The sequence below is a fragment of the Syngnathus acus genome, chromosome 5 (genome assembly GCF_901709675.1).
Source record: "Syngnathus acus chromosome 5, fSynAcu1.2, whole genome shotgun sequence".
Classification (NCBI taxonomy): domain Eukaryota; kingdom Metazoa; phylum Chordata; class Actinopteri; order Syngnathiformes; family Syngnathidae; genus Syngnathus; species Syngnathus acus.
In genome coordinates, this window is record NC_051091.1 from 6,719,393 (window position 1) to 6,734,085 (window position 14,693).

Here is a 14,693-nt window from a genome sequence, read left to right on the forward strand (position 1 = left end):
CTTCACCCCAAAAATAATAAACATGGGAAGGGAGTTCCATTTCAATTAAGATTTAAAAGTTTGTCAAGACAGTCTGTTCAGTCAAAATATGACTTTTGTCCATAATTTGAACGACCACCATTAGGGCCTAATTGGCTTCGTTGAGTTCAGAAATATACAATTGAGTAAAGTTATTTTACTTTTAAAAATTGCGTCGCGTACACCACGAAACAAAAATGTCACAAAAATTGGTTGCACTGCGCCAATTGTTCTGCCTGCATGGCGTTGCTGGTGGAGAAAGAATTTCTCGTGAGTAAACAACTTTGATCATTGTGTGTATTCCGAACGTGTAAGCAAACATAATAATATAATAAAAATAATGAGGAAAAAAAGGTAACAGATACATTACTTTGAAAAAAAGAGCAAAAGAGACACAAGTTCACATTCTCAGGAGGAGGACGACGTCATTGCAAAGTTATCTGTTGGATTAATTCAGTGGGGGAACATTTTTTTGAAAAAAAAAAATCCCAAAACGCACCTGATGATGTGTCAGTAGCGAATCAACACGACCACTAACTCGCACATTCTCGCGAGATCTAAATCCAAAAATCTGTCACACCTTCGGATTGCAATGAATTCCTCCATTTCAGCCTTTTTGTGTTGCGGCTATCGGCACATTTCTTAGTAAAGCGATCAAAGCTGAACGTTTTTGTTTTTAGGCAACTGGTCGGCGGGTGAGTATCCCTTTAAATAACACTTTGCTTCCCTTTTCAGATTACTGCAAGTGGAACTGAAGATGCAAAGCTGTCAGGTGGAGGTCGAGAGGAGGTTCCCTTCAGCCCGTCACTGCCTGCATTTTTTTTTTTTTTTTCCTAAAAAGGATGCCGAATGCTGCTGCCTTGCACAAGTGCCTGTGAGCCTACCTAATTGTATGGACGCACAAGTTTGTGCTGCTATTATTGAGCCTGCAAAGCCAGCGTGCACAGAAGAGCGCCAGACCGAACACACACACTGTCTCGATTTCACACTCGCACTAGCCGCATGCATATATATTCACGCACGTAAACACAACTACTTCGCAGCCGATTCGATTCAAAGCTACAATTACATTTCCTCCAGTGCAGCTCTTGGAAAGAAACGTCTCCCAGCAGATGGCGAGTTTGTTTCTTTTTGATGACATATGACGGAGAGAAGAGCCTGAAGCAGTGAGTGGGTAAGTCTGTCTCGTTGTGGGGCCATTTCGGCGTTTATAGTCTTTTTATAAATTTATGATCAAATAAAACGTTTACCTTGTTTGACATTTTTGCTTTGTATATATATATATATATATATATATATATATATATATATATATATATATAAATTTATAGTACAATGCTATGTATACATTATTGTACTTTAAATATCAAAATATAAAGTACTGTATGTTATTTGTGGATCATGTAATAATGTATACATTATACTTTCCAGAATAAAAATAACACTATAAATCATTATAGTAGTGTAGACACATGTTGCCTCGGGCTTTGCTCAAACCAAAAATAGTCCTCATGAAAGGGATGACTGTATCATCATCCAGATATTAATGATGACAAAATCTCCAATTGTTACGCTTCACATTGCATAACGAGTGCTGTGGCCAGCTTTCATGAGTAGAACATGAGAGGCTGCGGGGAGAATAACAGCATGTTGTCACTCCTTCTACTGTCTGCACGCTTGTAGAATGCCTCAACCTGACAAGTCCGTGAAAAGAAAGAAAAAAAGCGAAAAATGACAAGAAGCTCGCTCTCCAAAGGTATTTCAAGTTCAATGCATTCGGAACTAGTAATAGTATGACGGTGAGCTGACAGATTCCTCATAGCACCACCCAGGCCTCATTCACGGCAGATAGATGCTCTCGTGACTGGGTGCTGGTGGCTCCAAAGCCCCTGGGTGCCCCGGCTCCATCTAATTAGGCGTGAGGAAAGGGGACAATAATGCTTCAGCTGCTCTGTGTCATTCTCCTCTCTCGCTGCCTCTGCTTATCTTCACAAGCCCCACATGGCTCCCCCCCCCCCCCCCCCCCTTAGCTAAACACACACAAAGAGTGCACACTTTTGAACAATCACACACCTCCACTCTGGATAATGATGGATGACCGTGCCCAATGGGAGCAAACAGGTAGATAAAGACGATCCCATTTAATAATATTACCAATGTGGATGGGAATGATAATCTTGTTGTTCATTAGTGGCTGTGGCGATACAGTTGTTACACACACACTTTGAATCCCTTGCATAACATGCCATTATTTAGGATAGCATCCCTCAGTGAAACAATGCTACTATGTCCTTGACAAAGACCCCCGTCCACACAATCACTTCACCCTCAACTCGTCTTTTGTTCTAGCGCAGATACAAATGGGATTAATGAAGGTAGAAATGACAGAGGGCTAAATCCTGCTGAGTAATCCATTTGGCAAACATGACAACGACAATGGGAAAGCAGCAGCATGTCTGACGCTCCCTCCCTGGAAGGCCTCATTTAAGACATGGAGAGTGCTGCGGCTCTTTCTTCCTGGCAAGCAGAGCATTATAATTCACTCGTTTAGAAGCGGGAGTGCATTTAAACACGCCGGCTCCTCACTCCACCTGTCAGTGTGGCCTGGCCCGGTGGAATGTGAGTTATTCAGGTGGTCACTATTCTATACTAATTTGTTGGTTTTTAGGGGTTGACAAGCTCTTAGGGCTGAGCTCATCAACTACCTCCCTCTGGCAACATGCCAGTGATTTAAGGACTGTGTGCTGACTGACACACACACAGACACGCTGATTGTTGCACGGTCGTTAGGGAAAAAAGGGGTCTTTTACCTGAAGAATTTGTCAAAGTATCACAATCATCCCCCCCAGTCCTATTCTGCGTGATCACGTGACGTCAAACTCCGGCGTCAGCGTGGCGCGAGCCATTCTATACTACCCTCCAAATTATTCCGTCAATCAAATGTCCCGCCACTTGAATGAAATAAATAGAAAAACAAATTATACGAGATGCAGACATTGCGGTGCATTCTGTTTTTTGTTTCTTTCCACTATAACATGCATTTGATTAGTGTGGGTATAAACAGGCAGCCCCTTCAATCGTTTGTTTGGAGTGTTTTGAATGGGGCCCTTATGGAGACACTTCGGTGATCAGCATATAGGTGAAACCTTGCGCCCATCCCTGGTGCCAGACGCAGAGAAAAGGACGCCATTAGTATGCAAACGGTGTTTGATAGCCCAGTCGCCCCCAGACAAAAAAAAAAAAAAAAACCTCTGTTTTCACAAGTGGAATGCTCTGCTACTAATTAAAGACAATTAGACGCTGCGAACAATGGGCCAGAATGTGGGGTCATAAATCGACTCCTCCTCTTATTGGTTTTAGAGGTGCTAAACATTTGCATAACAGCGGCATACCAAAACAACACGCACAATTATCGCCCGCTTTGTATGACTCATTCAGCAATTGACATGATTAGATTTCTGCAAGTGGGTGTGAAATCTATCAAGATTCCTTTAAGTGGTGCGTTCATTGACGGCTTCAATAAGGTATGGAGTCGAATTTGCGTGGAATTACATTTTCTAAATAATCATATTAGAGGGATCAGCGGGTTGTGCGGGAGCGGTGTTGAATGTGCGTCTTTAAGCGCTAAAAAACGATTATCGGCGGCCGATTGCGTCCTCATTGTGAAGCTTGCCGAGAGACTGGAGATATTACGCTGCTGATTGAGAAGTCTTTCATTGGCATCGAGAAAGAAAGAAAGAAAGAAAAGGCAGAGAGGAGCCTGGATGCTGCGAGCCAATTGCGGCAGTGAGGCTCGCGATTGGGCCGCAGCACAGAGCCCCGCCCCCGCGCGGCTTGATATGGGAATTTACTGGCGCCAGCCGCATCAGTCCGCGCCACATCTCATTAATGATCCCGAGCGGTGCGCGGATCAGGAGGCTGACAAGTCCAAACTGCAGTCAGCTGATCGAAAACTGCAACAGGTTAGAGAGAGGCAAGAGATATTTGTCGTTTCATTTTCGAGAGGGGAAAACGGCGCTCATTTTCTGTCTTAATCTACAAGCGCGTAATGCATCTTCTGTTCCATCGTTAGCCATCTATTTTTGTGCGCTTTGATTTTTAATAACGTGATTTCTTTTTTTGTAGGTGAAACGTAGTCGAGCTGAGGAAAAAGGAAGACCGCATTGTTTGAGGATTCTTTTTTTTCTGCATTGAATAAACTCGTTCAAGACTTTCACAGTGGACGCAAACAATATTTATCGGGAGGATTAAACTTTCAGTGGACGGCAATCTAGCGTCTCAGCCATGGAGGTCGCAGCGGCAGATCAGTCCCGGTGGATGGCGCACCATCATGCCGTACTCAATGGCCAACACCCGGACTCGCACCATCACGGCCTGAGCCACAATTACATGGAGCCCATGGCGCCTTTGCTGCCCCAAGAAGAAGTAGACATGTTTCTGAATCATTTGGACTCTCAGGGGAACCCCTACTACACCAACTCTCGGGCCAGGGTCACCTACAGCCAAGCGCACGGTAAGATGCGCAACTTCTGGGAATTATAGAGATGCCTGGGGGAATATGGGGAAGAAAATATATTTAGAAAATGTATTTTTAGGAGATGCTATTAAGGGTTGTCTTTTAAAATTTTATTCGGGAAAAAAACCCGAATAATAAATCATGTGTGTAAGCAATTCGGCCCAAAAGTCGGCGGTGACATTTGCGTGTATATTCAGCAATATAAAAGGAATTTCTATGACAGCAGGAGGAAAGGGAAGTGTGTCATTTAACCCCTCTGTGCTGGGGCAGGAGTTTGTGAGGGGAGAGAGAGAGAGAGGCACTTCCCGGATATAAAATAAAAACCGCAAAATTACTAATAACAATCGTTACTCCGAGAAGTGCACGCGATGTAAAGATACCGGCCTGAAGGGGAGACGCGCTGTGCTTCGAACGCGTAAAAGAGCATTTTGTGTTTTATTCCACTGAGTGTGCGTCTTCTGCATGTCACGATAATTTCGTAGCAGGAGAAATATTCGATTTTCTTTCCATCATTTTGACGCAGGGAAATTTTGACTGTTAACTTTGGCTAATTGTGATGATTCAGAGGGTAGTTTAAGATTTCGTTTGGACGCATTTCGTCAAACAACAAATATGAGTAAGCTGTCTGCGATTTCAGCTCGCCTCACTGGGAATCAGGTCTGCCGACCACACCTCATCCACAGCCCTGGCATTCCTTGGCTGGACCCCGGGAAGGCAGCCCTGTCCGCCGCGCACCACCATAACGCATGGGCGGTGGGCCACTTCAGCAAACCCAGCCTGCACCCCACCAGCTCCGGCTATCCTTGTAGCAGCAACACCGGCACTGCTCCGGTGTCTTCGCTCACTCCGGCCACCCACTCCAGCCCGCACCTCTACAGTTTCCCCCCCACCCCGCCGAAAGACGTGTCCCCGGACCCCGGGCCCACATCGCCCACCTCAACGTCGACCCGAATGGACGAGAAGGAGTCCCTCAAGTATCATGTGTCGTTGACGGACGGCATGAAGATGGAGAGCTGCAGCCCTCTGCGCGGCGGCCTGGCGTCCATGAACGGCCAGGGCCCGGCCACGCATCACCCGATTCCCACGTACCCGGCCTACCCTCTGCATACACCCCACGATTACAGCGGCAGTCTTTTCCACCCCGGCAGCCTGCTTGGCTCGTCGTCCAGCTTCACGACGAAATGCAAAAGCAAAGCCCGGTCGAGCTCAGGTGAGTCTCTTTATTACATTCAGCTCGTTTACACTAATTTTGCGTTTCAGTGCACGGTTAAAATTGTAAAATATATATATATATATATTGCTTCGAAAAATACCTTTTAAAACGGAATAAAGTGAGACAAAAATACCAAGTATATAATTCAGCGACACACACTTTCTCTCGCAGAACTTCGTGCAATTGAAAAAAAATGCTAATCTTTTTCGATGTAAAATTGTTAAAATTTCAAATTAAATATGTACACACAAAACATATAATGGAGTATTCAGTATGCTGATATTTTTTTAAATTTGGCAACATGTATCAGCGTTAACAAACGGGATCATGTCGCCCCTAAGGCATGCACTTAGGCAAAAACGCAAAATCTCAACAAAATACATTTCGACAATATTTTATGAAATTGGAATATTAAAAAAAAAAAAAAAAAAATCTAAATTATTTCCAAGCCTGCACTTGAGAGCTTGATGCGTTTTGCAACAATGCGGTCAATTAGTAGGCGCTGTGTAACAAAATGCACGTCTTGAACGTGACACTTGAGCAGATATTTGCTGGTCGTGCTACGAGCTTGTTTTGGTTTGAACGTGCCCTCCATTGCACTTAAAAACCAAGGAGTCACGACGCCCTGGCTCCTGCCATATCCTGTATACCTTCGAGTGAACAAATCACGACCTCCACCCCTCCCCGCAGCCTCCCCATGCTAACAAAGAACAGGCGACAGAGCCCCGCTGTTTGTGTGCTTACAAAAAAAAAAAAAAAAACGCGGAGTCGAGAAAGACCGCAGCAGGGCAGCGGCGTTATCTTCTTTTCTGTATTACACAATCATGACGAACATGCATTTGTTTACTGAATGCTACAAAATGTTATTTGCAACAAGCAGATCATTTATTTGCACAATTAGCTAAATTAACACACAATAAGCATTTATTGTGTGATCATCTAACTTGTCACTATTTGATTTTTAAAACAAAAAGTGCCCCCTCATTCCCAGGCGATGCTGCCTGCCACTCAGACCATCTGACTGATGTGAGCTTTTATAGGTCAAAAATGTTGTCTTGTGACATTTTAATAGGAGCTAGCTCATAATCGGGAACACATCGGAGGTGGCATTAAAAGGCGCTTATCAGTTAAAGTGGATGTCCAGTGCGGGTAAATGTTGATTGACTGCTGTACAAAATGCCACACTGACATTTCAGCTGTCGACACGTATACCTTACTGTGGCTTCCTGTTGAATTAGCCTTAAAAAAAAAAAAAAACTCCTCTGCCTTTTTTCACAGCTTTCATCTTCTCATTTTTAATTTCAACACTAAATGTTGCGTAAGACGTCAGCGCTTGCTGATGAATATTTCCAGCTCTAATGAGCCATCTTAATGGGCTCGCCGGACTTGCGAAAGACTCGAGAAGTAGACGGGGGGAGCTACAAAAAGGACCGTGGCGCATTTCAAAGGGAACAAGGTTTTTCGCTCCATTGTGGAGCGAAAGGGTGGGACGTTGGGTGTCGCTGGTATTATATTAGTAATAATGAGGTCGTACTCTAGGGATAGGGGGATACTTGAATTAGAAGAACAGTTGAGCAATAGGCCATTTGAAGTCAACTGCTATATGAGAAGGAGAGCAAAGGAGAAAAGCGTGTTTAGCGTCAGGTTGAACCGAAAGACAATAGTTCCTCCCAACAGTGGCCATTAACACGTTTACGTACTAACATTTCTTATCTCGGGAGTCCCCTCGGCAGATGAAGTCTTGTGCTGTATTTTTCTCGTTCTTGACACCTCTTGACATATTCGGACTGGGCTCCCCTCCCTGCATCAGTTTACATCGCTCTCCATGACTAAGTTAATGACACACATATGCAGTGTGATATGAACACGTCACGAGACCCAGGCTGACTTCTGGGTCACTTGGGTCCGCTGAGGTCACCCTGTCCATCAGCAGTGAACAGCCGCCATTGTGCGGTTGCCCAATTGATACATGTTTAATTATATAAAATTTCTTCTTGTCCCCTCTTGAATTATATGCAGAGGGCCGTGAATGTGTAAACTGCGGTGCCACGTCCACTCCACTATGGCGGCGGGATGGTACCGGCCACTACCTGTGCAACGCCTGCGGACTGTACCACAAGATGAACGGCCAGAACCGACCGCTCATCAAGCCCAAACGCAGACTGGTGAGTCCCGCTCGCATGTCCGAAGGACCTCAAATATGAGCAAAAAGCAGATGCCGTCGACACAATTGCAGGAAAGTTATATTTTCCCTATCATCTTCCTGGAATTGTTTGTCCCTCTCACCCCCTGATGATCCACCCACATGGCTCGTTACAATACTGCTACTATTGCTATTGTTCCTGCTATCATTATTGCTGCTACTTCTGATACTGTTACTGATAGCGATGCCCATGTTGCTTTCATTAACACCACGTTGGATTAAATGACAGCTATCACAATGTTGTGGCAAATATAATTTTGAAAAACACAGAAAAGGATTATTGCTGGATTTGAAAAGGCGAATAGTAAATTTAGAAAGTAATCATGTGTAATTAGTAACAAAGCTGGAAAATATGTTGAATTAATAATGAAACAAAAAATGCCTGCTTTTAATTTTATTCCTTCCAATGAATTATGATACACTGTAAAAAAATCCCAACTTGGATTAGTTCGTAATTTAAGTCGGAACAGCTTGAAAAAATATTTTTTTTTACTATTAAGGCAACATTTTTGGCTAGCACAACAAAGCAAGCAAGTTGTTTGCTCCAAACTATTTTCAGAATTGTTTATCCTGTTTATCTTTAAGTTGGGGAGGACAATAAAGGCACAATAGTAAACTGTAAGTAGAATGTAAACTCCATTTTCTTTCTTGTCAAATGCGGGAAAGGCGATTTTCACAACTCAAAATTACCAACGTCAAATATTAATCAAAGTTTGTTGCCTTGAAGTTACGAATTAGCGTGTGGGCTGTGTCCAACTTGATTAAATGAGCTGTACGGCACATTGTTTCCATCAAATTCCCCCCACCCCCACACACACACTGGCATTTTGTGATGACAAAATTCCTTGAGGTAGCCTTCCTAGTCAAAAAGTCCATTCCATTTTCCATTGGGCCGGCTACAGCTTTTTGCATTTCCAACTCAAGTGTTTGTCAGAGCCGTGTTCAAAGGGGCATCCAGTTGTTTCCTATCCGGATATCTGCCCGGCCCAGATAAGGAAGTCAGGCTCCCGGCTGTTTCCGCTTTCACCCAGCACGCTGCATTCTCTCTGGCCAGACTGACATATACTGTAAAGAGATTATCGCAACACTAGAGGAGCCGCTTATGCGCTCCGAAGAGATGGACCGAGAGGGGCGGGGATTGGAAAATACACGGATTTATGCTCTTCTCGTGTTTATCATTCTGCGTGCACAACCGGGATGTTCGGCTTTCTTAAAATGTTGACTTGATTGTATTATTTCGCATAAGAATGAATCGGAATGTCGTCGGTTGGTACATGGACAGAAATACTCGCACCTGGGTTTGATTTAAGAAGGGGGAAAAAAAGGATGCTTCTCTAACACAGCACCCGCAGGGTTCTTGCATGTAAAGTTAATGTTTCTTATTATGTGTGTAGAATTGATCTGCAATGGACACGGCAGTCCAATGCCAGGTGGGGGCTGCGGGTTTTGTGTGGCTCGCTTTCCAGCATATTTGCTTATAAGATGCTAAGAATTTTCAACAGTGACAATTTTTTTGTACCAATCCTGTAACAATTTTTTGGGGGGGCTTAAAACACCAATTCAAGTTGGAATAACTTTTAAATTATGGACATGTTTTCTCCAAAACAATTTGCTGGGATGTTTATACTTGTATCTTTAAGTTGTAGGACATAAAAGGGCGCAATTAGTTCTGCAACTTCTTATTTCAGACAGATCCTCAATTGCAACTTCTTATTGTTTTGTTAAAAATAAGCGAAAGCCAATTTTCACAAGAAAAAAAAAATTGAGTTGAACTGTCCAGCTAAGATTTTTACCCAAATTTGTTGCCTTGAAATTTTTATTTCACTTTTTTTTGCAGTGATGGGAATGATCTATTATTCACTTTTAATTCTTCTGCTTTTAAAAATAAATCTTGCAAAAATTAGCGCCGTATCTAATTTAAAAGAAACTTTACGAGCCTTCAAAATTAATCATTATATTTCATTAGACTTTGTTTTTTGTAACAACAAAAAAGCCAGGAAGGTTTTTATTTGTGACTAGCCGGAATATTCATTGTGCTGCATCGTCAACAAGTGAGTATGTTTGAACTGATGATTGAAGGCATTTTCTCTTTTCCCGCAGTCCGCCGCTCGACGTGCAGGCACCTGCTGCGCTAACTGCCAGACCACCACCACCACCCTGTGGAGGCGCAATGGGAACGGAGACCCAGTGTGCAACGCCTGCGGCCTTTACTTCAAACTGCACAACGTAAGTAGCCCCCCAAAAATACACAGTGCACCGTTCGGGAGGGGAGGGGAGAGGAGGGGGGGTCGTTAACTGGTCAAGTGGGCGGACAGCTTGTATCGATTTAGGAGCGGAGAAAGTGTGAGCGTGGAGCAAAGCCAGCTCGCCCTGTCGAGCAGAACCCACTGGCCGTCCTCCTTTTTTTTATTATTATTAATCCATCGTTGTTTCAATGGGGGGCGTTCCTCCCCTGAGAGGCTGCGGGGTGGGACCGTCATTCAGTCTAACGGCGTCGGTTACATTGACGAGGATTTGTCTGAGGCTGCTCCTTTCAGATCCAGCCAGGCCCTCATCCTCATGTATTCAAATTGAGCAAGACCACTGTTTGCTTTTGAATTAAACAAAAGCCAAACGCTCCCCCGACTCACCTTCTAATTCAACTATAGTTTATGCAAAACAGCTGCTCATTATTTATAGCATACCGGTTTGAATTAGGCATTTGAGTTAGATGCGCTGAAAGGAAAAGCGAGCCGATTCCTTGAAAAAATACATGCGGGGGTCCAGAAATTTGGAAGTCAAAAACAAAAAAGCACAATTAAAACGTGGTATTGGTGACGCGTGTGCAGCTTTTTTTGTCCGGGCCGTGTGGCGCTAATGTGCCGTTCCCCGCAGGTCAACAGACCTCTGACGATGAAGAAAGAAGGCATCCAGACGCGTAACCGCAAGATGTCGAGCAAGTCCAAGAGGAACAAGCGATCCGGCGACGGCTTGGAAGAGCTGACCAAGTGCATGCACGACAAGGCCTCTCCCTTTGGCGCTGCCCCCGGCCTCACAAGCCACATGACCCACATGGGTCACTTAACCCCCTTCAGCCACTCGGGACACATGCTGCCGACACCCACGCCCATTCACCCTTCATTCGGCCCCCCCCCACCACACCAACCGCTCGCCGGTTTGGGCAGAGCCCCACTGAACTTCTTTCTCTGTTTGAGCCACCGCGTTGCCACGAACAGTCAAGGCCCACCCTCCCTCACGAGAAGCCACAAACCGAGCAGACTTTTACAGCGGTCGGACCCGAGCGGCGCTCAGTCGGACTTGATAACTGCAGTTTAGTTGGAAAACCACAAGGAGCGGGACTCTGTGAGGAGCTTGGCGTCTTCTCGCTTGTCGTTCTTTCCGCTCACTGTGGTACCCGCCTATCCTCAGTCATCGACGGAGGGCTCCAAAAGTTGCCCCCCCCCCCCCCCCCTTATATGCGCTCTCGACGCTTCAGTGCTGGAAATGAAGGCCTGGCTGGACATGAGCGGCAACATGGCCAAACACACAAAGCTGTGCTCTCGTCACATGCTGGATTGTGCTCCAACACACTCCTTTTTAATAATGGCCTTTCATGGGGAATACAAGACAGTAAATAGAGTGTTTATAAATGCTTAATTGCTATTATGGTTGTTATATTTGATGTTATAATTATTGCTACGATAATTTATTTTCACTCTTTAAGCTTTTGTCAAAGACATATTGGAAAGTGTTTTGAGTTTGATTTCATGCTGATGACGCAAAAGGAAAACAATGACTTATAGATAAAAATTCCCCCGAGCTGTACGTTTTTATCATTTTTCCATCTCACAAAAAGTGACAAAAATAAAGTTTAATACTTAAAAGATATATCACCGCTTTCGTAAATGTGGTCTGCCTCTTTTTTTCTTAAACCTGCTTTTTCAGCCCAGCTCTCCTTGGAGGGTGACCTCAAAGAACATGTTCTTTGCAATAAGAGAGTACATTTTAATTGCACATCCACTACAGTAGGTGGCAGCCATGCTCTCATTGGCAGAATATAAAGAGACTATTAGATCTAAGATATCATTTTGTTTTTCTGAGGGGGTATGCACAAAACCTCAAATCACATTTGTGTTAGTTTAGCGGACTTATTGAGAAGTAACGGTTTGAATAAACTGTTGCCGCTGAGTCATTCGATTTTCAGTGGAGAGTTGGAGGGGCTTGAAATATATTCTCCTTCCTGAAGGGGGGGGGGAAATAAAATGCGTACATTTTTACGCTTCTAAACCTCAATGAAGGTGATACCACAAGACAACAAGTTGTCTCGACGCAAACCCATCAAAGTGGCTAAACAAAGAGCGAAGAAGGCTTGATTCTTAAGATCACGAGTGATATTCTATGTATCAAAGGGAAGCTCTGTGACCCCCAAAGCGTGGAAATGGGTTGGTCGGGCTCCTCCTCAATCTATGATGGCGCGTTGTTAAGAGAAGGCGACTTTGTGGAACCGGGCCCCAGGCTGGTCCATTAGGCAGACTCCAAAAACATGAGCACATGCTGGAATATGCAAAGCTCAGGTAGTGCACACTATACACTCCAATTTGCGCCGACAAATACTGAGTCATGAGAAAAGTTCAGCGGGAGTCTCTGTGTCTCCCCTTGCTGGCTGCCGGCTTTCTTGGCGAGGGTGATTGGAGTGAGAGGAAGGACAGCGGGTCTTTAGCGGGATGGAGAAGAGGAAGGAAAGGCAATCAGGCGACCTGAGCAAACACGTGGGGGTCTGCTCTGACCGTTTACTCACAGATGTGCACGCAGCTGAGGCTGCCAGGAAGCAGGCGTCGACTGTTTCTCCCTCATCTCATCCTTTTTTCTTTCTCCTTGTTTGTTTTGTTCATGTTTTTCCACTCTCCCTCATTGCTTTCTTTTGTACTTTTGAGTTGGCAACGCTTCTCTGCTTCTCTATTTTTGTTAGTATCCCCCACCACCCCCTCGCCCCTCCTCTCTCATTTGGAAGATTACAGTCAAATAACGGGCTGAAGAGATTTTGAGCAGAGCCAACCATTAATGAGAGCTCGATTAGGGACAATTAAAGGTCATCGTCATTGAGTTTAGTGTGCCCTCGCGCACTCGAGAGACAAACTGACCGATTAAAGAGTCTAAACAAAAAGTTGACCATTACCCCTCATTGAACTCTCCACCCCACTCACATCTGCTGCAGAGGTTGTTCTGCTGGGGTTTCCCACAGGCTTGATAAGATTCAATTGGACAAAAGGGGCCTTAAAGAGAAAGTGTCCTTTTTTTTCTTGGCTGGACAAAGCTCTGACTAGCATCTACATTGCAGTGAAAGGAAATACCAAGTTATCTTGAGATGGAAAAGAGGCAGTAAATGCAGAAGGGGCCCCAAAATGGAACCCTGTGGAACACCATGTAACAGTGGGGCAAATTGGATGTCCTCTGAGCAACCAAGGCTCACCAAAGAAGAAATAGGACCCAAACCACTCGCTAATGTCCACCTGGTGCCCAACGAGCCACTCATGATGAACATTTTGATGGCATCACAACGTCCAAAAAATTGGTATGGGTGACCTTTCTTTTAAAAGCCACCATACAAGTTTCAGTATGCATGTGCAATCGCATCTTCACTTTCTCGCCAACTAAATATTTTAATATGACAATTTATGGTAGTGATTCAGCAAGTCTTTCTAGAGCAACAAATAAAAGTGAACAAGACATCCCTTTGCAAACTTACCTCATGAATTATGTGACACAAAAGAGCCATAAAATAGGATGTTACTTATCTGTCCTATCAGCTGCCTTCCACAGCACAGATGAAGTACAAAGATCTCAGATGCATTGGCGGGGTGAGCTTGGCGGCCACCTAGATCAGAGCAAAAGAGGTTTACGACCTCAACCTGGAACTGGACGTTTGGGCTCATTCTGAATCCCAACCTCCCTTTCTACCTCCCACCCATCTCATCCAGTTTGCTCTTAACAAATCCCACTGCCACCACAACTCCTTCCCCAAATGTAATGCTCCGTCTCTTTGTGTCCCCCTGAAGAACTCCCACTCGTTTCTTGTCTGCCGCTCCCCCAGAGTATTTGTTTTTTCATCAAATTAAATTAGAGGAATCAAAAGGTATCCCGGGCATCCTTTCACTAAGTTGAGTTAGGGAGAGAGGGACGGCGAAGATGAAAGGAAGTGGAGTGCGGTTCAGACGCAGGTCTTTGCGCGTGTGTTGCAATTTGGGGGTTGACCTTTGCCTGGGCCTAACTTAAAAAAACCATCGCTCCTGCCAAAGACCCCTAGAAGGATATTAAAGCAGCAATGGAGGACAGTATCGAGAGAATACAAACAAAAGGCATGTTTTCCTGCCGTTTTGTTTATTGACACTGTGAGAAAGCAGAAGTTCTACTTAAGCTATGACAAAGCACTGACTAAGCTCTTTACTGCCTCAAGCGTAAGAGTCACCAGTCACCGTGAACATACTATAAAAAGAGCGTTTGGATTTCAAGGATGACGTGAAATTCATAGAAATACCAATGTTATAGTTTCTGGGAGAAGAAAAAACAAAAGTATCAACACCTTCAATGGAAAGCTTTGGAGCAATTCTCAGATCAGTTCACATAAAATTGACGTGATCGAAAAAGCTGAGAGCAGATAATCGCTGGTGACCTCTGTTGACAGAAAACAACCGCATCCTGACCTGCCAGAAGAGCCAATCTCACCACCGATCTCTCCGTACGTCAGAAATGAGTCAGAAAAAGTC

At 44.4% G+C, this 14,693-nt stretch overlaps 1 protein-coding gene across 2 annotated transcripts; it reads left to right on the top strand.

Annotated features, from left to right (window-relative positions):
* Positions 1 to 3,883: 3,883 nt before the first annotated feature.
* Positions 3,884 to 11,817, top strand: gata2a (GATA binding protein 2a). Of its 2 annotated transcripts, none has more exons than XM_037252844.1 (6): positions 3,884 to 3,980; positions 4,144 to 4,531; positions 5,172 to 5,744; positions 7,755 to 7,912; positions 10,051 to 10,176; positions 10,825 to 11,817. In XM_037252844.1, the coding sequence occupies exons 2-6, from the start codon at positions 4,303 to 4,305 to the stop codon at positions 11,263 to 11,265; spliced, it is 1,527 nt and encodes a 508-aa protein (XP_037108739.1). In that variant the 5' UTR covers positions 3,884 to 3,980; positions 4,144 to 4,302; the 3' UTR covers positions 11,266 to 11,817. The 2 variants fall into 2 exon arrangements, with proteins under 2 accessions (XP_037108739.1, XP_037108740.1); XM_037252845.1 differs by having other exon boundaries at positions 7,767 to 7,912.
* The last annotated feature ends 2,876 nt before the right edge of the window (positions 11,818 to 14,693 follow it).

Bases quoted from the DNA above. Each gene is read 5' to 3' on its own strand.
- gata2a (XM_037252844.1), top strand. From the start codon at position 4,303: ATGGAGGTCGCAGCGGCAGATCAGTCCCGGTGGATGGCGCACCATCAT. The intron at 4,532-5,171 runs GTAAGATGCGCA...CTGCGATTTCAG, and splicing joins CACCTACAGCCAAGCGCACG to CTCGCCTCACTGGGAATCAG. The intron at 5,745-7,754 runs GTGAGTCTCTTT...TGTCCCCTCTTG, and splicing joins CAAAGCCCGGTCGAGCTCAG to AATTATATGCAGAGGGCCGT.